Source organism: Macrobrachium nipponense, chromosome 14, assembly GCF_015104395.2.
Source record: "Macrobrachium nipponense isolate FS-2020 chromosome 14, ASM1510439v2, whole genome shotgun sequence".
NCBI lineage: Eukaryota > Metazoa > Arthropoda > Malacostraca > Decapoda > Palaemonidae > Macrobrachium > Macrobrachium nipponense.
Genome location: NC_087207.1, coordinates 10973716 through 10998092, shown reverse-complemented (window position 1 = coordinate 10998092; position 24377 = coordinate 10973716). Strand labels below are relative to the sequence as shown.

Below are 24377 nucleotides of genomic sequence, written 5' to 3'. Positions count from 1 at the left end.
CATATCTTCCTTTTGTAAAAAACGAACAATCTCCAATTAATCTTTTAGACTAATAGTGCATGCAGTCACCTTCATTCGTCTACATTTTTAATTACATACATACATACATACATACATAGCGTTTGTTCACACTACGTACATACATACATAGTGAAAGGAACTTTGTATTCCGAAGACTAAAATCATAATATTAAAACCAGGTAAATTAGAAACCTAGATGAAATTAACCTTTTAATAAATGCTTAATCAACCTTGGAACTCTCACTCTGCTTATGGTTTCTGTGTCCTATTAATGGTGACTGGTAGTAGAGTACCAGTAAAAAAAAAAAAGTCACAATTTTGGCTAGGAAAAATAGTCACTGGAAAAAAAAAGTCACATTAATTTATGGTGGCAAATAAAGTAATAAAACAAAAGATATTTTGGATTTTTCCTAGATGGTGACCCCCAAGGGTTTTAGAGGTCGTTATCTAGGTCTAATATTTTTGGGGTCATTATCTTTATGATATGCACAGTCTTTTTATTGATGATTAAGGGTCATCCCCAACGGGTTTGTACTAAACACTCCGTCAAGGTGGATACAAATCGGGTTAAAACTCTTGCGGGTCACTATCTACGAAAGATTAATGTGACTTTTTCTTTACTTTTTTTTTTTTTTTTTTTTTTTTTTTTTTTTTTTTTTTTTTTTTTTTTTTTTTACCAGGGTTCCTATGGTCTACCCCTTTACAAAAGCGGACCTCTCTCTTTCTTTTAATGCCAAGGAAAGTAAAGTAATAGAGATTTGAACTTTGAGAAAAAAAATAAGTTTTTTTATTCTTATATGTCTTTCTTTGTTTGAGCAAAAATAAAAATGAGTTTTTTATTCCTATATCTATTTGCATCATTAATGCATTACTCGAGTGGTACATCTTAAAATAAAAGAATAAATGAATATTGGAAGGCAATTTGCAGTATGTCACGTTCATATTCATCAATATCTATTAAGATCTCTGTACTGCTTCATCAGACAAGATAAAAGGAAGGAATTCAGACACTGAAATGAGTGAATTAGACAGTGGTTATGTTCACTTGATTTTAAAACGTCAGTTCTTGTTTGAAGAATGAGTATATTGTCATTGACTCATTTATTATAGGATATGCATACTTCTTCAAAACCTACCCTCTTTATAGATATTATAGAATTATATAGTAATATCTATTTGATGCTAGTGATATTACCAAACACAACGAGAGAGAAGGAAAGAATTTATGCTAATTTAAAAACTAATGGAGATGGGGTTAAAAAGGTCTCTTTTCTTATTGACCTTTTAGTCCTCATTCGCACTTTATCGTATTCGTCGAGGGTGTTGAAATCAGTACTGAATTTACCTTCTTGGCATTTGTTCTTGTTTTAAGTATCTCGGTAACTAACGCACGTTAGTGAGAGAGAGAGAGAGAGAGAGAGAGAGAGAATTTTTACCTAACCACAATTAGGCAATAAAATACAAATAATGACGCTTCCTGATATACTCATAATTACCATTGACTCATCTCAAATTTATTCATAAGGAACGAAGACTAGAATCATTCTTCTTCAATAGGAAAAATGTATACGCTATGTATTTTCACCAGTAATTATATAAAATAAATTACATAATTTCTGGTAATGACATAGTTATCATTAGGTCGACCCAGTGAATTCCAATAAACATTTGACTAACGGCTCAAAATTAATGTAATTATGATGAACCAATTGATCTGTCTATCTGTATAGTTTGCTGTAGATATCTACATTCCTTATGACTGTCGTTAACAATTTCGCCATACTGATGGTCCGTAGGTTGACGAAGATCAATAAAGGTTGGTCCAGTCAGTGTTTGGATGGGTGATCGATACGGAAAGCCAGATGTCTCATGTGATTTTTTTACCTTTATTGAAAACGCCACTGTCTACCAGTTATTGTGTATAATATTCACAGCCTTGGTGAGCCAAGGCTTATTCGATTTTTCAGTGTTAAGTCTCATTGAAAGTTACTCTCTTGTTCATTACATTTCACAAGGAACTGAGTCAGTTTGCGTATTGACCAGCGAAATCCAATAATAATGACAAGGAAGACTCAAGAGTTATCGCTTATCAAGGACGCCCCGTGACGTCATCATACTTCTTTAAACTGGATAATGACACTGCGTCACGTCATCAGAGAAGGGCTGCTATTGGAGCAATGGCTGACGCTAAATTAGCTACCCGTTTACAAGGGAGCGCATAATCAACGCCTTTGAATAATTCTTTCCAGTCTAGGTTTTCTAAGTCTTATAAGAATCATTGTGACTTCAGCTGCATTCAGAGGCGGTTGGTGCGATCTGACCCTCCACGTTCACTCGATTAAGGGGCCCGCTGACGCCATAAGGACCCATTGTAAAGTAAGTTCATTTGTATTCCTCAAGGGAACACTTTGATTGTATAACCTTTTTGTGGGTAGGCTGCAAAGAATAAGGCGTTGCAAGAACTACATAATATAATATAATATAATATATATATATATATATATATATATATATATATATATATATATATATATATATATATATATATATATATATATATATATATATATATATATATATATATATATATATATATATATATATATATATATATATATATATATATATTAGCTGAAGCCACTGGGAAAGTTTAAAAAAACAATATATATATATATATATATATATATATATATATATATATATATATATATATATATATATATAAATTCACATTCACATATGAATATTACTTACATTGATGAAAGTATCACTGATTTCTCACAATGTTAAATCTCCTAAAAAAACGAATTACTTATTAGCAAAGCTTTATAGGAATTATTCCTGAACACTCCAAATATAGGAAGAGGCTGCTGTAGAGGAAGTTGACTACTTTGAGCTTTGTTACTGATTCACTCTTCCATAAAAAGTTACGTACCTTCTATAGAATAAGCTATTTAGAGGAACAGTAAGTGTCGTGACTGACTTCGCTTCGTCTGCGATTTACTGCGTAATGGTATGGCCACACTGCGTTCTGCTTGAATGGCGTAACTTGGCACTAATTTTCACCACACTCGAGTAGCGCTCCTCGTACGACTTGATGCAGGATGTTTTAAACAAAACATGGAGTTCCGAGCGTGGCACGTCTGCATTAATAATCACATTCGACCAACGTGTCGTGTGTGTCTTCGGAAGCCCAAGACTGGTGCGGCCATGCAAGATGCAACAAATTGGCGCTACCTCGTCGCTCTATCGCTAGACGCTACCTCGCCGTTTGCAGTGTGGCTCTATCTCTAACATCACCGGTACAGTCGAGTAACTTACAAAAACCCTTAGATCGCGAACAAACCCTTGCGAACGACTGACTTGATAAGGGACATCTTGCGTAAACTATTTGTACGAGTCGATGCTCCTCTGCTGCATCCGAACTAAACCAGTGATTATTTCACTGTTTTAGTCTCAAAAGGCGTTGCCCCTGCAGATGACTTACATGAATATTTGGAGGAGGAATTAGAACGTCATGACATTCCCTTAAGTGTAGCAAACCTCATTAGCCTCATAAGGTTATGTATCAAAGATAGTAAATTTTGTTTTAATGGGGAATTTTTTTTTTTTTTTTACAAAAGTTTGGCATGTCTATGGGTAATCCCTTATCTCCTGTCCTTAGGAATATTTACATGGAATTTTTTGAGACAAAACTCTTACCAAGAATTTTGCCCCAAAAAGTTATTTGGTTTAGACATGTGGATTATATCGTCTGTATTTGGCCAGTTCACGAAAATCTCCAGGAATTCCTTAATAATCTCAATAATTTAGTCCCTTCTATAAAATTTACTGTAGAGGAAGAAAGAAATTGTAATTTGAATTTTCTTGATGTAACTGTCCATAAAAATGATAGAAATTTCACCTTTTCAGTCTTTCGAAAATCAACTAACATTGCCCCTTTGTTCATTACTACTCCAATCACCATCAAAATGTTAAATTCTCTGTTTTTTCTGGGATGTTCATAAGGGCTTTACGTGTCTGTAGCCCGCAGTTTATTGACGCTGAAATTAAAACTATTTATGATATTGCACTGAAACTTAAATACCCAAGGACTTTTGTAGATGTGGCATGGAAAAGAGCTAGAAAAACATTTTATTCAACTAATGACAAACTTGAATTTAGTAAGCATAACATTCTAAAATTACCCTATGATGAAAGGTTTTTAGATATTCGTAGAAATTTAAAGCTTTTTAACATAAATGTTGTTTTCAGTAATATTAATGTCAAGAGTTTAGTAATAAAAAATTCTGCTAAAGATCTTCCAGGCTGCATATATGAAATTCCTTGTAAAAAGTGTGATAAAGTCTATTATGGACAGACCGGTAAATCTCTTTCACAACGTCTCAAACAGCATCAATATTCTGTGAGAACTGGGCAAATGCATTATTCGTCCATATGAGAGATTTAGACCATCCTATTATTAACTGGAGTCAAGCAAGAGCCTTAATCCCATGTAAAGACACAGTTAAAAGGAATATCATTGAATCTTGTTTCATTAAGTCAAATAATAGAAATGTTCTAAATTTAAGTCTTGGTTTATTTAAACTTGATGCTTTCATAATGAAAAAAGTTGTAGATGAATATAAGCAACAAAATTAATATATTCTTAAATGTTTTGGACTGTAAAGATACTTTGTAATTTCGGTAAGGGTCAAGTCTGTTTAGGTTTGTGACCGTGTGATGTCCGATAATCCTGGATTATCTCTTTTAGTTTTTACCCTTTTGACAATTAACCATCTGCTATTCTTGATCTTGGTTTGTACCTGAGACCTTTCTCTCTAATTGTACTTCATTAGCTCCTTGACAATGTCTGAGTAAAGACGAAAGCGCTTGGATTTCTGACTATCATTTTCTTGTGGGATTTGCTTATATATATATATATATATATATATATATATATATATATATATATATATATATATATATATATATATATATATATATACATATCATGAGACATCTGAATTACTGATAATTAAATACCATGTATAACTTCCAAACTTCTCCAGACAGATACTATGTATATAGCAATCGCGTCAGTAATAAGTTGCATTCAGTCACCACCCATTGGAATACTCCAAACGGATTCTGTATCGGTGTCCAAAACAGCTGTGACACCTTTTTACCTACCCAAACTATTTGAGGCTGATTATATTTTACTCCTTTTGCCATGTAAAATCGATCACTCCAGATGAGGAACTCAAACAGGATCACCATTTCAGAGCCCTTCTCGAGGCTAGTCCAATGGCGCTCTCAGGGAAGCATCTGCTCGTTGCTGCCGGCGTGTGGGACCCTTGGGTGCTGATGGAGCACGACCAGCAGGGCTGCCTGGTGAAGTCGACTGGGATTTTCGTCGACTTCATGGACACGTTCTCTCACAAACTCAATTTCACGTAAGTACGGACGAGGTAGGAAAGGCTAACACTTGCTGCGGACAAAGGAGGAAGGGGTAAAAGTTTCTATGGACATAGGAAGGGCTGACGCATACTATGGAGGAAAGGCTGATTCTTGCAGTAGACAAAGGAATGGTTGACACTCGCTATAGATGATGGAGAAAGGGCTGACACTTACTGTAGACGAAGGAGGAAGTGCTGACACTGTCTGTGGACAAAGGAGGAATAGCTGATGATTGCTGTGGGCAAAGAAGGATGGACAGACACTTATTCTGAACGGTGGAGGAGGGGCTGACACTTGTTCTGGACGATTGGAAGAGGACAGACTTGCAGATAACTTGGAAGTTGGAGGATCAATCTCATGTTTCTCACAGAGAAGGTAATGTTTCTAACTACTGAGCCAAGGCAGTTCCATAATTTTTCCTTGTTACCATTTTAAATAAGAATAACAGGAATCAATGTTTGCATATTCTTAATTTCAGTTTCCATTTCTATTTAAATGACAAATATTCTCCATTGCTATTCTGTCCAAATGCACCTCCCAATAGTTATAGGAAAATTACCCCGCAATCACTGCCCATGCTCTCTTCAAACTTTTTGATAATAATAATAATAATAATAATAATAATAATAATAATAATAATAATAATAATAATAATAATAATAATAATAATAATAATAAAGTAAAAACAAGTTCTGGAATCACTGTCACTGTTACTATTCCTTCCTAATTTGATCCAGATATTCTCTAGTAGAAGCAGCAGAAGGAGAGTGGGGTCGAATATTACCCAACGGATCAACAACTGGAATGATAGGCCAATGTCATAGGAAGGTAAGGGGATCCAAATATAGGCCTACAAATGGACATTAACCTAATATTAGTCTCAATAATTCCTGGCAATATACCTGTGTCATACATTTCTCTATGTAAGTATGTATGTATGCGCACACATATATATACTATAATACAACAAAAGTAATTTTTCCCACACAGGAAGTTGACATGGCTTTAGGCCAATTCAGCATAACATATCCGAGAAGCCTTCTGATTGACTTTTCTGTTCCCGTCTACATCGACAACGAAGGTATATTCCTCCCGAGGCCTGCACGCGAACGAGACCTCACTGGTTTTGTTAAGCCTTTTGCCTGGCAGGTAATAGGCCTTCAAAAATGCAAGGCTCCTCACTGTGTGTTTATCTATAAGCTTGAATGTATGTAGATTTATATTAAAAAACAGTTTGGGTCAATTTAGAATAAGAAAAAGTTGTCATCTAAACACTGCAAGTCAATGTTTTACCTGAAGATTATTCTCCTGAACTTATACATGTTAGTAATTGCAGATAGGAAGGATAGATACTTGCATGCAAATACTCAAATATAATAACACTTATATATAAGTGTCAACAATGTATTGACACCATTCTTATGTATTTTATCCTGAATGCCTACCCACCTTATTCTTCTACCCCACTACAGGTATGGATAGCTTTGACAGTGGCAGTTGTTGGAAGTATGGTACTAGGAGTCGCCATGAGATGGTTTGTTCAACAGTGGGGGCCAGTAAGGCTGGAGTATGGTCTCCAGGAGTTTCGAGGAAAGATTTGGCCACTGCTGACTTTTGAACCTGTTTGGCTAATCAGGTTACTTCTACTTCAAGGTTAGGAAGAATGGAGAGAAAGAGGTGGAATTGTTGTTTATTAATTCCAGAATACTAAAAATAAACCTAAGGAGAGGAATTATGCTAATTTAAATTAAATTGTGCTTGTGCCTTGTTATGTTTTCAGAATTTGTAGAGGCTTTTACACTTCCTTTGACACCAATGATAATTTGACCAATAAACACGAGTGATCTTTAGCAATCAAACAGTAAATAGTCATATTAAGTTTAGCTGTTTAAGTTAGATAAAATAACCATACACATCTGTCGTAGGTGCAGAGCTCCCACCTATGATGCTGACTGGTCAGCTGTTTATGGGAACTTGGATGATAGCAACCTTAATTCTAAGTTCGGCTTACCAAGGTGTTCTTACCTCTCTTCTGGCAATACCGAAGGTTGAAATTCCTGTAGACTCTCTGCAGGATTTGGTTGACTATGGCAAGATCCCTTGGGCTAACGAACGTGGAACCTCTCTTCATCAGTTTTTTGGGGTAAGATGATTCTTAACTGTATCTTGCTAAAGAAACTGAAGTTTGCACTAGATTTTGTTGATCAGAGGGAGTGGGACTCTTAACACCTTATGATGGGTGGAGGCAGTGGGAAAGAGGGAAACCCATAAGCAGTAAAAGAGTTTCAGCCCTTAGTAGTATAGAGTAACAGACACCAAACATTGCATTAACAGTTGGAAACAAGGATAATAGATTGCTCTTAATTACATTCCAGGACACTAAATCAGGCATTTACAAGGTGATAAACGACAAAGGCTTCCTTATCACAGCTTCTTACGACGAACGCCACCGGATGAAGGTTGAGAAGTTCGCCATACTGTGTGATTTCTTCTCCATGAAGAAGGTAGGAGTCTTTCTTAAGATAAGACGACTGGGAGGGAAAAATGGACTTAACTGAGTCCTCATTGAAAGTGGCTCCATACCTTAACTATTCAGGAAATAGAAGATTTAAATATTCCGGAAACAGAATACTGGGAGATTCAAAATTCCAGTAATCAATAGCATTTAGGAATAATCGAGTAAACTCACACAGTATCTATGTAATATTTTTTGGGGGGGATTGAGAAAAATGAGATAAACATAGAGTGAGAGAGCGAAGGCAATGTTCAGACACTGAGCTCCTTAGAATAGTGACGAGGGTCTAGTTCTTTTTAGAGTAAGCAGTCCTTATGCCAGTATAGCCCCTTGCCTCGAGGCCACCTGTAAGTTTGATACGGTGTGAAAGTAAACAAGCCAACTAGTGTTGATCACTAGATCATCCAAATATCCAAGACCTGAGTACTGGGAATAGTGACAGTTCCCAAGTTTGGTCTACTAGTTCATTCCAGGAGCCTAATTTGTCAGGGGAAATGATAGACATACCTGAAGGTTGTGTCCTCAGGGAGGGACGCTACATATATTTCTGATAGCGACCTTACCTTTTTAACTGCTCCTTCATAATCAGGTTTTAGATGGTGTGTAATAAACTGCATCTGTCAGATGCATAAATAATGAGTTAATAATGTCCTTTTTATCTATGAAGACCTGAAGATCCATTACATTCTTGGTCCTGATTACTCTTATCTTGACGAATTCCTTGTTTTTCCCTCAGATCATGAGCGACGACTACAGTGAAACCGGCCAGTGCAACTATTACATTGCAAAGGAACCCATCTTGGTATCAAGTTATGCCTTTGCTTTCCCTAAGAAAAGTTCGATCATACCACACTTCAACAGACTGTAAGCAAATGGAAATACTACTAAATTTCACTATTTTCTGGCCCATTTTATTAAAAATTGACATGTATAACTGCGCGCATCCTGTCACCCTTTGCACCCGTTTTCTATGCATTACCTTCACTGTGAGGCTATTAAGACCTGCAATGTTATACGCAAGTATCTGTTGTATACTTCCCATTCTCGTTGGAGATTGCGACAATAATTTCTAAGTCAGTATTTTCTTTGGGTATAAAGGCGAAGATGTTTCAAACTCATGATGATAAACTTAATGCTATATTTGTGAAACTACATCTCTTGAGTAGAGGCAAGAAGGCGGTTAAGAGAACTTGATTCTAGGAGGGGAAGTATAGTTCTGAGTTACAATGCATTTACAAAATCATAGGAGAGCAAAGCTTAGCTCAGCATACTAACATACAGACAGACGAACATATGAGAGGAAGTCACATAGATGTCTGTGGGTTATAGGTCAAAAGGTTCTCACGCGAAAGCACTGTGACCTGTTTGACACAACAATGGATTTGATTATCACAGGCAATGCAAACCAGGGCGCCGCTGATACAACACGCCAAGGCCTAGCTTGCAACCTGTTTATTAATCCCTATCACACTCCTTGCTATCTCAACAGTGACCCCTTGGGTCATCGGCTTATCTATATATGGAATATATATCTATAAATGTAACGCTTACATTAATTGCTCGGTCGGCTACAAAACCAAACCCTGAACATTAAAGTTTGACTTGCATTTGACTTATAGGAGTGTGATAGAGAAATTAATGTAAATATATAGTTAACCCATAGTTACCAGCAAGTGGTTAAGGAATGATATTCAACTGATTATATGTAAAAAAAATCAGATATATATAGAAATACTCATAAGTAAAAAGAATGATACATGGAAGATACAGATCCACGTACAAGATAAATGCATATGATATCATACTAATATTAAAGATAACATGTCATACATAATGATAGTTATATACTGTTAGTCATGAGAATAAATATTCAACAGAAAGTACTACCGTACGTCTGATGATTGCATGACACAAGAATTACATTCTAAAAATCATATATGGTTAAGAAGTAAATGGTACCAAAAATGTGATAAGATAAAAGGTAACTAATGATTAGCATATATATGTATATAATGATTCAAGTAAGATAATAGGTAACTGTTAAGAATAGTTGTTACCTGATTAATATAAAAATAGATTCAGATAAGTGTGCATATCTTTTAGATTAAGGTGCGTACATGCACAGACATATTGATTCATTGTAGAACTTCAGTCGATTATATTAGGTGCGCTACCAGATATATTAAATGATAAATGATAATTAAGCTTCTCATACTTTACATATGGAATGCAATGTCACGGGGATTCCTGTTACACATTTAGCTAGCGTTCAAACCGCTTTTCACACAAAACACAATTCCAAACAACTTCCCCCCGAGTCAAATGAAATGGCCAGTTTCAAGTGGCTCTAAAGTATAATGCCTTCAGGGCTAATGGGTAAGTGTCAGGGCGGGGTACAACGTTCTGTTGATGATCCATTCTTGTTTGCCTCAACCTATGCCAAGTAAATATGTTAGCGGTGACCAGAACCACCACCCACACGTCACAGCCAGCAGTGTGTAGAATCGTAGATCCTCATTGACATGGTAAGCCCTTGAAGTGCTGTCCATGCCAGACAGTTTTGATAGTTAATGGCCCACTTTTGCGTTGTATGGAAGGGGTAAAGCTGGGATGATGGTACTCGACCAAGAAAAATTTGCGAAGTAAGTTTGTTCCCTTATGATGGTGCTTACTCCACTGACCGTGTAGTTGGGCGTCACTCCACTGCAGCCGTCCGCAGCGACAAACATCCGTGAAGAGGCCGTTGATCTGTCCTGGCATGCGATGTGAAACCCTGCTCTGTCGTATCATATCCACAATCCATTATTCAGCCTGTAGGCGAACTTATACTAGTCAAAAGGGTAAAGTTGTTTCAGACACCATTCACCTGTATGAGAGAGAGAGCCGTTTAGCACTCGACCTAACTCACATGAATCCCCTGATATATTGTGGAATTCAAAGGAGTCAGCTGTACAAACTTTATTACCCATGGCATCTGAACAGTGAGTGAACCTATCCAGGTCTCTGATAACCGTAAATGTTTCCTTATTAGGGGAAATCAATACGTATCCCATCAGATTAGATATTACTGGTAATGAGCTATTCGTCATGAAAGTAGGAAACGGTGCAATTTTGTAAGATTGCCAGGCATCGGAAGAATTAAAGAAATGTTAATCATGATCCTGTAATTCTCAACATTTACTGATATTAAGCTATAATAAAATTCTATCTTATGTGCATCTAACAAAGGAATATAACCAAGTTTCTCTCGTCCGTTCTCTAAAGTTAATGTTAAATCTTTGATAGGCAAAAGATGTGGTGAAAGAACACCCTTTGTAGTTAGAGTGATAGCTTCCACATAGTCTTTTGATTTTTCAATAAAATGTAAAATTTTTGTACGGATATGGTCTACCTTAGAACTGTAATATGCTAATGTTGCCAGCAGGTGTTGCACATCCATCATCTGATTGATATTATTGGAATGTTCGTTCACCAATGTCATAAGTTGATTGATTGATGATAATTGTTTACAGGGTTCGGAAAAAACTAATTAATTTTCATGTTGCAAAAATTCAATTCTCTTATTCTGATCGTTAATCTTAAGACGATTTGAAATTCCCAAACATAAACTTGCGAAGACGTTGAGTGCTGCAAATATAAACGTGTTACGTCTTTCTAGGCTACTGTGTCTCATGGTCCACATATGCAGGTCACGAGCCAAGCATTCTGCTTCAGCAGTTTTGTTTTGCAAGTCGAACGACAACATCTCTGCGACACTTAAAGTTTGAGCTAGCGAAATCTCTGGATTAAAAGGAAAATGACGATGGTGTAATTGATTCAATGATTCAGCAAACCACGATAAGTTGCTTTCTAGGTTAATGACATCATCTTCTGGCAGGAAAATCGCTCGCACTGTTCTTTCAATGATAGAGCCATTTGTAAAATGTATATCTTTTGTTTTAGCACTCTTCCCACACGGCTAGAATGTCTGAACAAAAAGTAGCAATCCGTACAATATAAGCTTCATGTTGGGAACCGGCAATCAGTGAGATATATGCAATTACTCGTGTTTGAATTAACTACTTCTATACAAAACAGATAAAATATTTTCATACAAATGTTATATATACATACTTTTATCATGCAAGTTTCATTTATACTTTTTATCAGGTATGTTTCATATATGTAACTATACATAAATTCTTATCTTTTTTTCTTTTCTTTCCTTCTACCCCCTTTCCCTTAATTGCGAACATGAGCCAACGGTATTGTTCTCACGTCAGTAGGTTGGGATATGTTTTGAACTTTTAGTCTGTTGGCCGTTAATATTTCTAAAATGCTAAACGGGCCTTCAAACTTAGGTGTTAGCTTGTAGTTCAAACCCTTGCGTACATATACTTGTATATATATTTGATCACCTACTGCATATGATTTAGTTGGCTTAGCGATTTTATCATGATTTCTTTCATTATGATTTGTGATTCTTCTAAATTCTTACGAAGTATATTATATTGGCTTACACTTGCTTCCATAACATCCTGTAGGGAATTTGATAAATTGGTTGTAGGCGTAAATACATGGAAAGGTGTCCGACCTGTGGTACCGTACAATGCCTCGTGCGGCGACATTTTAATAGATACATGATATGAATGGTTAAGAGTACTTAGAACCGCGGGTATGGCAATATCCCAGTTGGGATCCATTCCCCCAAGTGTAACTCGTAGGACATTCAACACCTTCCTATTTAGCCTACCCTCTCAACTAATCTATTTGACTTTGGGTGATAAATCATGGTATTGATTTTCTTAATGCAAAGGAATTCACACAACGAGTTAAGGAAATGATTATTGAATTCTCCACCCGAGTCACAGATTATCATGTGTGGAATTCCATGTTTGCAAATGTAGCACTTGTAAAATTTCCTAGCGCAATCAATTGCGGTTTTAGTTTTTGCTATCAATTCTGTATATCGAGTCAAGGCATCTATTAACACTAAGAGGTGCTTATTTCCTCGGTCAGACTCGTAAAACCCTGTTGATAAATCTAAGTGTACTCTTTCAAAGGGTTGGTTGGGCACGGGATAGGCCCCCAAGCTGACAGGTGTCTTAGTGTGCCCTTTGTTTTTCATGACAAATGTGACAATTAGCTATGTATATCTGTAAGCATCATAGGCCAATAAAATAGTGATTTGGCTTTCTGTGACATGCTAGAGACCCTGGATGACCATGTAATGGATTGGAGTGCAACCAGTTTAAGACGGTTGGTATAAGCAAGATTGGTACCACTACCTGGTCGTTAGTCACCTGCGGAGTGCTGCGGGTTTTCCTTGTCATGGACCTACACAGAATGTTATCCTTAATTATATAATTTTGCTGCGTATACTTCACATATTCCTTTTCTTTAGGATTGCCGTTCAAAGCATCCATTATTTTCTTTAACTGCTGATCTTTTCTTTGTTCAGTCTGTACTAGTTCAGTGCTCCAACCTGGGTCTTCCTGTTCAGATACAGTTTTAACAATAGGCACGGATGTTGATATATCTACTAGTTCAGCTAATGGCTCCATACAAGATGGCGCGGGGTTGCGTGATAGTGCGTCAGCAATGATATTTGCTTTCCCAGGTAGATATCCTATCCTTGCACCAAAGTCTTGAATGATCATATGCCACCGAGTTCTTTTGGGACTGTGACTAAAGCCTTTGAAGAAGTCGGTGAAGGGCTTATGGTCAGTAAGAACCTTGACAGGATAGCCGTATATTATGAACTTAAAATTCACTAGTGAGTTAACAATAGCGAGCCCTTCCTTGTCTATTACTGCATAGTTACTTTCAGAAGGTCTCAGTCTACATGAATAAAAAGCTATAGGGAAGAACTGTTTGTCATATTGCTGAAGAAGTACCCCCCCTACCCCTTGGTCTGAGGAGTCAGTTGCGATAAAGAAGTCCTTACTGAAGCTTGGGAATTTTAAGATAGGTGAACTGCATATTTCCTCTTTCAAGGTATCGAACGCCTGTTGATGCTTTTCAGACCATATAAAATCTACACCCTTCTTCGTAATACCGGTTAGAGGAGCGGCTATAATGGAATAATTGCGTATAAAACGCCGGTAATATCCACTACAGCCTAAAAATTGCTGTATCTCCTTGACGTTTGTGGGTATCGGAAAGTTACGCATAGCTGACACCTTATCGTGGACTACTTTAAGACCTTGACTAGACACCGTAAAACCTAAATAGACTAGTTCTGTTTTAAAAAACTCACACTTACTTATCTTCACTCTTAAATTATGTTGCCTTAGTCTCTGTAGCACTAGCTCTAGTTTACGTAAATGTTCTTCTAAGGTATTAGAAAAGATTACAAGGTCGTCCATATAGGCAAGTAGGGTACCCCCTAACAAGTCTCTGAACACTATATTAATCATTATGGTGAATGTAATTGGGGCGCAACGTAAGCCAAAATGCATACGTAAAAATTCATAATGTTCCCTGGCTGTGCTGAAGGCGGTGTATGGGATACTCTCTTTTTCTAAAGGTATCTGGTGAAAGCCTTTAAGTAAGTCCAAACTGGTGAAATATTTGTTCTGTCCTTACAAAGATAAAATATCGTCAGTACATGGCACTGGGAATCGATCGGGAATCGTTTCCTTATTTAAGCAACGGAAATCTACGCAAATACGCCAAGTCCGATCTTTTTTCGGTACAACAATTAAGGGGAAATTATAAGGGCTGTTCGATTTCCTAATGACTCCTCCTTCTAACATTTTACCTACTTCATCATTGATCTCATTCTGGAATTTCATAGGGAGTTGGTACGAAGGTACATAAATGATTTTATGCTTGTCTTTTAGCCGTATTTGGTGTTCAATGACATCCATTTTTCCCAGAGATCCCTTGGTAGTGGAGAAAACATCATGATATTTAGTTAAAAGATAAAAAAATTTCTGCTGAATCTCCTCTTCTTGAATGTCTTTATTGATTTTACTTTTGATTGATTGTAAGAGGGATTCGTCCACAACAGGTTGAGCGTGATTAATTTCAGTAACAGTAAGAATGCAATACTTATAAACTTCCATATCCACGATGTGTTGATTTTTGTGGATCACTAGATTGGTATTCAAATGGTTACAGACTTCAATGTTAACTTGTTGCTGTGAATCAACAGTGTATAGTCACTATAGTGCTTGTGTTACAGACAGTCCATTAATTTTCAGTGTCAGAAAGGATTAACATTTCAGATCCCAGGAAAGTCTTCTTTAAACGCACTAATATATTCGAAGGTACGTTCGACTCGAGAGTTTGCGTGCAATCTGCTATTACGGGTGTGCGAGAATTCTGTTGGGTTGCTTGAACAATGTCATGATTCATGAGACAAGTGATTGGTTCTTCAATTTACGTTACTGTTCGATTGTTTGTCTCTTTTTTGTCCAAAACTGATTTTAAGGTGTTAGAAGATTTTTAAAATTTTCTTATGATATACCACCAGCGTTTTGGCAAGGGGCTAAAGCAGGTTGAATGTTTTTGAATGCCCATAGATGGGTATCCTTAATTAATTTACAGCTGGATACATATCAATGTTTTGTACAACTATAAAGGTATCGGTAAGCGTGCGCTTACCCACTTTGTACTGAATCTGAGTTACGCCTTCTACACTTAATTCATTATTACCAATACCCGAAAGTCGTACTCCGGGCTTTTCAATAGGGAAGTTCAAAAACAACATGTGATGAGTCTGCAAATACATGATATTACGTGAACTACCAGAATAAAAAAACAGTGTGAAGGGTCGGTGCTCTACATTTACTGCATGCAAGGTAGGACGTAATTTATCTTTACTGATAATAGCATGTATACGGTGAAAGTCTACAACCTGCACTGATTTTTTGGATTCAGTCGTGTGGTTCATAGGGAAATTCCGGATCTTGCATAGATCTTGTAGGCGATTAAATTTGTTATTTGATTCAAAAGATGTTGATACGAATGACCCAACATCACTCTCCCCCCCCCGCTAGAGTTAATTATGTGGTATTTGGTTTGCTTTGCACACTCAGAAAATTTGATTGACTGTGAGTTTTGGTTCGACGGCCCGGGAACAGAATTTCCTGAAGCACGATTTCTTTGTTTCTGATTTTGAGTAGAGTTACTGTTTACCCGTTTCTTTTTATAGTAATGAGGATTCTTCCTCTCATTATCATTGGCAACATTTTGTGTATTTTTAGCATTATGTTGCTGTTGGTTACGTGAGAATCAATGATTGTAAGAATGACTGGAGCTGTTATGAATTGAACAATAACACGTTCAGCAGTCTCCAATCATATGCCCTGCGTGCTTACAATTAAAACAAGTTACCCCTGCTGCGTTATTATTGACTATATTTACTTGCTGTGGTTTACTTTCATTATTTGCAAAAACTTGAGTAAGCAAGGGGTCCAGATCTGTGCACTTAGACATGTGTTTCTTAATTTGTTTATATATGTCTAGCTCCGTACTGTCGGGCGATAGCTTCTTGTCAAAACAGCGTACCAAGGCTTCCGGCAACATAACTGTCAAGCAGGTTAAATATGTGAGCCTGATAAAATCTTTCACAGCCATGTTCCTTCCCGTAACCCAATTATATTGTTTAAAGTTAAGTTTAGTCATAGAGATTAAACTAAGCGTATAACTCAAAGAATTCCAAGCTAAATTTGCCTCCAGGACCTTGATGAGGAGAAATTATTGTCCTGACCCAAGTTAATGTTACTTTCAGGTTATTGAGTGTGTAGGTATTCCCCTTGTATTTGTGTTTTTTCTGACCGATACGGTTCCTAGCGGTCTTACCAATATACCTATATAGATACAAACGTCCACTGCGTAAACACATATTCAATATAAGATAAGAAAAAAAGTGTTACAGATAATAACAGTGCCCCCCAAAATGATAAGATTAAAAACTGATAATATGAGAAGGATATTTCCGGAGAACTTCTGGAAGAAAAAAAAAATTAACAACAAAGATAAAAAGGCGTGCAGGGCGAGAATTCGAAGTTGAAGATAGATTCCTGCAAGAAAGGAAGATTAAGAATAACGTATAACTCACCCCCAGGAATAATGGATGATCGATCTGTGTATGGAAACACTCAAAGTCACACACCAAAATGGATAAAGAATTGTACTTAGCTTCGGTATATAAGAGGAAAATCTTGCTGTTTAGGTGACGTCACGGCCTTGGCTTCGAAGTCGCTGCTCCGCTGTGACCCAAATTCTCAGCTCGCGTTCTGATCGTGTGTTGTTTGTTTGTTGAATGATTCGTTTCCCGTTGCTTGGTCCATGATGATCCGATGCTGCAGACACGTCCGGTTTGTTTCTTGAAGATATGTAGTGTTGAAGACGCTCAATAAACGATGATACAACCTCTTGAATGATTCTTAATGAAAGACATTTCTTATGTTGCCATAAGAGACTCTAAGTTGATTGAAGATGTATAATGCATCATTAAATGAAGCAAGACTGCCAGTATTTTGTTGAGAAGACTGTTTCCGCTTTTCCCTGTCATTTAAGAGTTACGATGCTGAAGGAGGGCGGAATAGTAAGCAGATACATTCAGGATTTCACGGCAAATGCTACGGCGTGCATGATGAGGCCCGGGAAGGAGGACGGAGTTTCTACACTGGTGCTCTCGCTGGATGATTTTGGCGGCTTCTTCCTGCTCTGTCTGGGAGGTATGGTAGGAGCACATTTGTTTATATATATATATATATATATATATATATATATATATATATATATATATATATATATATATATTATATATATATATATATATATGACTGGTAAAAATGTTCTGTAACAACAGAGTTCCATCTAATAAAAGGAGCCCATAAAAACACCAAAAATAGAGAAAAAGTACTATATTTCGAGACTTGCTGTCTCCCTCTTCAGGTAGATGAATGAGAAAAGTTTACAGAAAAGGTGGTATTTATACCAAGAGGTCCATCCACAAACAAGCCATTTTAAGTCACCCCCGCTGATAATCTTCCTCTAATCTTCTTAAGGGTTGGTTGAATGAAGACGTTGTCGATCGTGTCCGAAATCCATCCTCCTTTTGAGATAGTTCATTACCTGCCTCTCTTTTATTAAGGCCGATTCCATCATTTGACTCTTGTACCGGCAGTTGCTGCTATAAATTACACCGTGACAAAATTCCAGTTTATTCTATGGTTATGTTCATTTATATGGTTGAAAATAGCCGAGTTCTGTTGTCCATACCTAACTGACCGTTTTGTGTTGTATTAATCTCTGGGAAGGGATTTACCTGTAAATCCGATGTAAGATTGGTCACAGTCCTGGCATGGGATTTCGTATACCCCAGAGTCCTTTGGAGATGTCTTTTGTTGGACGTTAATCAGGGATTTGGCTAAGGTGTTTGGGTAAGTAAATACAAAAGGGTTCGATTTTCCGAGGGGGTTGGTTATTCTCTTAATCGTGTCCAGGTGGGGAATTATTATTTTATTGTTGGGTGTATCTCTGGTCTTTGCTTTAGGGGTTCGGTAAGGTAGAAAATTACGTAAGCTTTGTGAATTGCTTTCTCATTAATATGGTCAGGATATTTTTAAAGACGAAAGTTGCTTGCGAATTAGTTCAAATTCTTTTCCCAGGAATTCTGGGGAACAAATTCGTAAGGCTCTTAAGAACAAGTTTACTAGCTACACCTATTTTGATAGAAATGTCATGATAGCTAAAAGTAGTGAACTGTATGAAAGTGAGAACGTTGGTTTTCTGTATATGGTAAATTTGTATTCTGTCGTATCTCTGATTATTAAAACATCAAGAAAAGGAATTTTGTTGTCTGTTTCCCATTCAACTTTAAATTTGATGCTGGGCACTAATGTGTTTAATTTCGAGAGGAATTCATTGAAATTGCCCCACCTATTATCCCAAAATGTTAGGATATCATCCACGTATCTCATCCACAGCATGTTTTTGGGTTTTATTGCATTTATTACTGTAGTTTCAAGTATTCCATGTACAGATTGGCCTAGAACAGGACTTAAAGGACTACCCATACTACACCCGAATTTTTGCTTGTAGAATGATTCCCCGAATGAAAATACGTTATTAGATGCACATAATTCAACTAGCTTTATTATTTTGTCAAGCGCCATGGGAAATGATCTGAATAGGGGGATAATTTTACCCTTAAAACTGAAGAACGTCCTGTACTGGTACTTTAGTGAACAAGGAATCTACATCAAGGCTTAAAAGTTTTATGTTGTGAAGTGGTATATGTGCTTCTCTGAATTTGTGACAAAAAATCTTCCGAATGTTTAATGTGACTGGGAGAAAAAGTGCCTAAAAAAGGGGAAAGGAGGCCAGCTAACCATTTAGAAATTTTGTAATTGAAAGCACCGGCACATGAAACGATGGGTCTGAATGGAAGATTGTCTTTGTGAGTTTTGGGAAGGCCATAAAAATAGGGTAATTTAGGATTAATTACTTTAAATTTCTCTAATAGTTCAATACTCTTTTTGTCTTTGCCAATTAATCTTACTTTCCGAAAAAATTCTGTGGGAACGTTTTGGAGGGGATTTTTTCGTCAGTTTTTCGTATGTGTTTTGTGTCGCTAAGGAGCTGGTTGATTTTGTCAAGGTAGAAGTCTTTGTCCATTATTACGATTTTGCCGTCTTTGTCGGATCTACTTATTATACATCTAACTTTTTTAGCGAGTGGATGGCTATCATGAATCTGCGGGGGAACAGGATATTTCTTATGTAAGTAGTTAAAGCATTTAGTAACACTCCTTTTAAACATATCTCTTCACGGTTGTAGTTTTTGTCAGATATGAATTTATCAAAGCCACTATGAAGTCTAGGTTGTTTTTGCGGTCTGGCATAAAGGGCAAAGGATAAGCCTAAAATTTAAAACTAAATGTTGATTTACAGTAAGGGGGGTGTTGGATAAGTTTAAAACTTTGTCTTGTTGCTCAAGATTATTCCATGCACTATTGTCTATTAGGTTATTTAACTTGCGTAGAAGTCTGTTGGAATGAGTCACGCTATTATAGGCAGCAATGTCGGAACAGAATGAAATCAGATACCTGTATATGTGGTCCGTAGTGAGGAGGCGAAGATTAGACTGGGTTCCATATATCACTCTGCGTAGTACGAAGATGTCGTTTTTCGTATCGTGTGATTCTTTCCTCCAGGAAAATCTTGTGTGAGAGAGGGAAGGGGTCCGATTGCAGAGTCCATCTCCCGAATCCGTACATTTTTGGTAGTACTTGTTCTTTGAGGCATTCTTCTAAAAAGTGTTTTTGGTTTTTCAGCCGGTGTAGTTTGATCAGTTCTTTTTCAAACTTGCGAAAAATTGGCTTGACTTCTGGAAGTGAGTGAAGAATCCTGGAAAGGCGGTTGAATTCCATAATGGGCTGAAAATGACTGTAAAAATGTTCTGTAACAACAGAGTTCCATCTAATAAAAGGAGCCCATAAAAACACCAAAATAGAGAAAAGTACTATATTTCGAGACTGCTGTCTCCCTCTTCAGGTAGATGAATGAGAAAAGTTTACAGAAAAGGTGGTATTTATACCAAGAGGTCCATCCACAAACAAGCCATTTTAAGTCGCTGATAATCTTCCTCTAATCTTCTTAAGGGTTGGTTGAATGAAGACGTTGTCGATCGTGTCCGAAATCCATCCTCCTTTTGAGATGTTCATTACCTGCCTCTCTTTTATTAAGGCCGATTCCATCATTTGACTCTTGTACCGGCAGTTGCTGCTATAAATTACACGTGACAAATTCCAGTTTATTCTATGGTTATGTTCATTTATATGGTTGAAAATAGCCGTTCTGTTGTCCATACCTAATACAACACAAACGGTCAGTTAGTATGGACAACAGAACTCGGCTATTTTCAACCATATAAACGAACATAACCATAGAATAAACTGGAATTTGTCACGTGTAATTATAGCAGCAAACTGCCGGTACAAGAGTCAAATGATGGAATCGGCCTTAATAAAAAGAGAGGCAGGTAATGAACATCTCAAAAGGAGGATGGATTTCGGACACGATCGACAACGTCTTCATTCAACCAACCCTTAAGAAGATTAGAGGAAGATTATCAGCGGGGGTGACTTAAAATGGCTTGTTTGTGGATGGACCTCTTGGTATAAATACCACCTTTTCTGTAAACTTTTCTCATTCATCTACCTGAAGAGGGAGACAGCAGTCTCTGAAATATAGTACTTTTTCTCTATTTTGGTGTTTTTTTTATGGGCTCCTTTTATTAGATGGAACTCTGTTGTTACAGAACATTTTTACCAGTCATTTTCAGCCCATTATGGAATTCAACCGCCTTTCCAGGATTCTTCACTCACTTCCAGAAGTCAAGCCAATTTTTCGCAAGTTTGAAAAAAGAACTGATCAAACTACACGGCTGAAAAAACCAAAAACACTTTTAGAAGAATGCCTCAAAGAACAAGTACTACCAAAAATGTACGGATTCGGGAGATGGACTCTGCAATCGACCCCTTCCCCTCTCTCACACAAGGATTTTTCCTGGAGGAAGAATCACCGATACGAAAAACGACATCTTCGTACTACGCAGAGTGATATATGGAACCCAGTCTAATCTTCGCCTCCTCACTACGGACCACATATACAGGTATCTGATTTCATCTGTTCCGGACATTGCTGCCTATAATAGCGTGACTCATTCCAACAGACTTCTACGCAAGTTAAATAACCTAATAGACAATAGTGCATGGAATAATCTTGAGCAACAAGACAAAGTTTTAAACTTATCCAACACCCCCCTTACTGTAAATCAACATTTAGTTTTTAAATTTAGGCTTATCCTTTGCCCTTATGCCAGACCGCAAAAACAACCTAGACTTCATAGTGGCTTTTGATAAATTCATATCTGACAAAAACTACAACCGTGAAGAGATATGTTTAAAAGGAGTGTTACTAAATGCTTTAACTGACTTACATAAGAAATATCCTGTTCCCCGCAGATTCATGATAGCCATCCACTCGCTAAAAAAGTTAGATGTTATAATAAGTAGATCCGACAAAGACTGCAAAATCGTAATAATGGACAAAGACTTCTACCTTGACAAAATCAACCACTCCTTAGCGACACAACACATACGAAAAACTGACGAAAAATCCCCTCCAAAACGTTTTCCACAGAATTTTTTTTTCGAAAGTAAGATTAATTGGCAAAGACAAAAAGAGTATTGAACTATTAGAGAAATTTAAAGTAATTAATCCTAAATTACCCTATTTTTATGGCCTTCCCAAAACTCACAAAGACAATCTTCCATTCAGACCCATCGTTTCATGTGCCGGTGCTTTCAATTACAAAATTTCTAAATGGTTAGCTGGCCTCCTTTCCCCTTTTTTTTAGGCACTTTTTCTCCCAGTCACATTAAACATTCGGAAGATTTTTGTCACAAATTCAGAGAAGCACATATACCACTTCACAACATAAAACTTTTAAGCCTTGATGTAGATTCCTTGTTCACTAAAGTACCAGTACAGGACGTTCGTCAGTTTTTAAGGGTAAAATTATCCCCCATATTCAGATCATTTCCCATTGGCGCTTGACAAAATAATAAAGCTAGTTGAATTATGTGCATCTAATAACGTATTTTCATTCGGGGAATCATTCTACAAGCAAAAATTCGGTGTAGTATGGGTAGTCCTTTAAGTCCTGTTCTAGCCAATCTGTACATGGAATACTTTTGAAACTACAGTAATAAATGCAATAAAACCAAAACATGCTTGTGGATGAGATACGTGGATGATATCCTAACATTTTGGGATAATAGGTGGGGCAATTTCAATGAATTCCTCTCGAAATTAAACACATTAGTGCCCAGCATCAATTTAAAGTTGAATGGGAAACAGACAACAAAATTCCTTTTCTTGATGTTTTAATAATCAGAGATACGACAGATACAAATTTACCATAATACAGAAAACCAACGTTCTCACTTTCATACATTCACTACTTTAGCTATCATGACATTTCTATCAAAATAGGTGTAGCTAGTAACTTGTTCTTAAGAGCCTTACGAATTTGTTCCCCAGAATTCCTGGGAAAAGAATTTGAACTAATTCGCAAGCAACTTTCGTCTTTAAAATATCCTGACCATATAATTGAGAAAGCAATTCACAAAGCTAACGTAATTTTCTACCGACCCCCTAAAGACAAGACCAGAGATACACCCAACAATAAAATAATAATTCCCCACCTGGACACGATTAAGAGAATAACCAACCCCCTCGGAAAATCGAACCCTTTGGTATTTACTTACCCAAACACCTTAGGCCAAATCACCCTGATTAACGTCCAACAAAAGACATCTCCAAAGGACTCTGGGGTATACGAAATCCCATGCCAGGACTGTGACCAATCTTACATCGGATTACAGGTAAATCCCTTCCCCAGAGATTAATACAACACAAACGGTCAGTTAGGTATGGACAACAGAACTCGGCTATTTTCAACCATATAAATGAACATAACCATAAATCAAAAACTGGAATTTGTCACGTGTAATTTATAGCAGCAACTGCCGGTACAAGAGTCAAATGATGGAATCGGCCTTAATAAAAGAGAGGCAGGTAATGAACATCTCAAAAGGAGGATGGATTTCGGACACGAGCGACAACGTCTTCATTCAACCAACCCTTAAGAAGATTAGAGGAAGATTATCAGCGGGGTGACTTAAAATGGCTTGTTTGTGGATGGACCTCTTGGTATAAATACCACCTTTTCTGTAAACTTTTCTCATTCATCTACCTGAAGAGGGAGACAGCAGTCCTCTGAAATATAGTACTTTTTTCTCTATTTTGTGTTTTTTATGGCTCCTTTTATTAGATATATATATATATATATATATATATATATATAGATATATATATGTGTGTGTGTGTGTGTGTGTGTGTGTGTGTGTGTAGAAAAATAGGCAGATCGATACAGATCAGTAAGTGATGATACAAAAACAGGGCCACTGTTTGAAAGCGATTATTATTATTATTATTATCTAGGAAGATAGGCAGAAATATATAGATTAGTTAGTGATGGAACAAAGGCTTGACCACTGGTTGAAAGCGATTATTATTAGGGAAAAACTCTCTATCGCGAGAGTATACAAGCATTGCGGAGATCCAACAGAATTGCAGCCCAAAGGATTGATAGGGGAGAGGAAATCACCTAGTTGGAGTTAACTACCCTCTTTCTTCACCACCTGGTCCATTAACGAGCTAACGACCGGTGTCAACGATCTTCAACGACTCTTGTTTTTAAATTCACCTCAGTACATGTTGTAGCTAATTGTTCATTTGGACTTAAGATGAACCCAGGGAAGGGTTCGAAAGCTTTTTATAAAGTTTTAATAATTATACACGGACTCTTATTGTGAACCCTTTAGAACATTATT

General features: G+C 36.9%; 1 protein-coding gene across 1 annotated transcript in view; it reads left to right on the top strand.

Moving 5' to 3' along the window:
• The first annotated feature begins 5289 nt into the window (after positions 1-5289).
• Positions 5290-24377, top strand: part of LOC135226125 (glutamate receptor ionotropic, kainate glr-3-like) — a 20849-nt gene continuing 1761 nt past the window's right edge. The window contains exons 1-8 of the mRNA XM_064265572.1: positions 5290-5456; positions 6198-6288; positions 6451-6609; positions 6933-7113; positions 7386-7603; positions 7836-7964; positions 8712-8839; positions 17486-17646. Coding sequence (XP_064121642.1) covers positions 5308-5456; positions 6198-6288; positions 6451-6609; positions 6933-7113; positions 7386-7603; positions 7836-7964; positions 8712-8839; positions 17486-17646 — 1216 coding nt within the window. The 5' untranslated portion in view covers positions 5290-5307. The remainder of the gene's footprint in view (positions 5457-6197; positions 6289-6450; positions 6610-6932; positions 7114-7385; positions 7604-7835; positions 7965-8711; positions 8840-17485; positions 17647-24377) is intronic.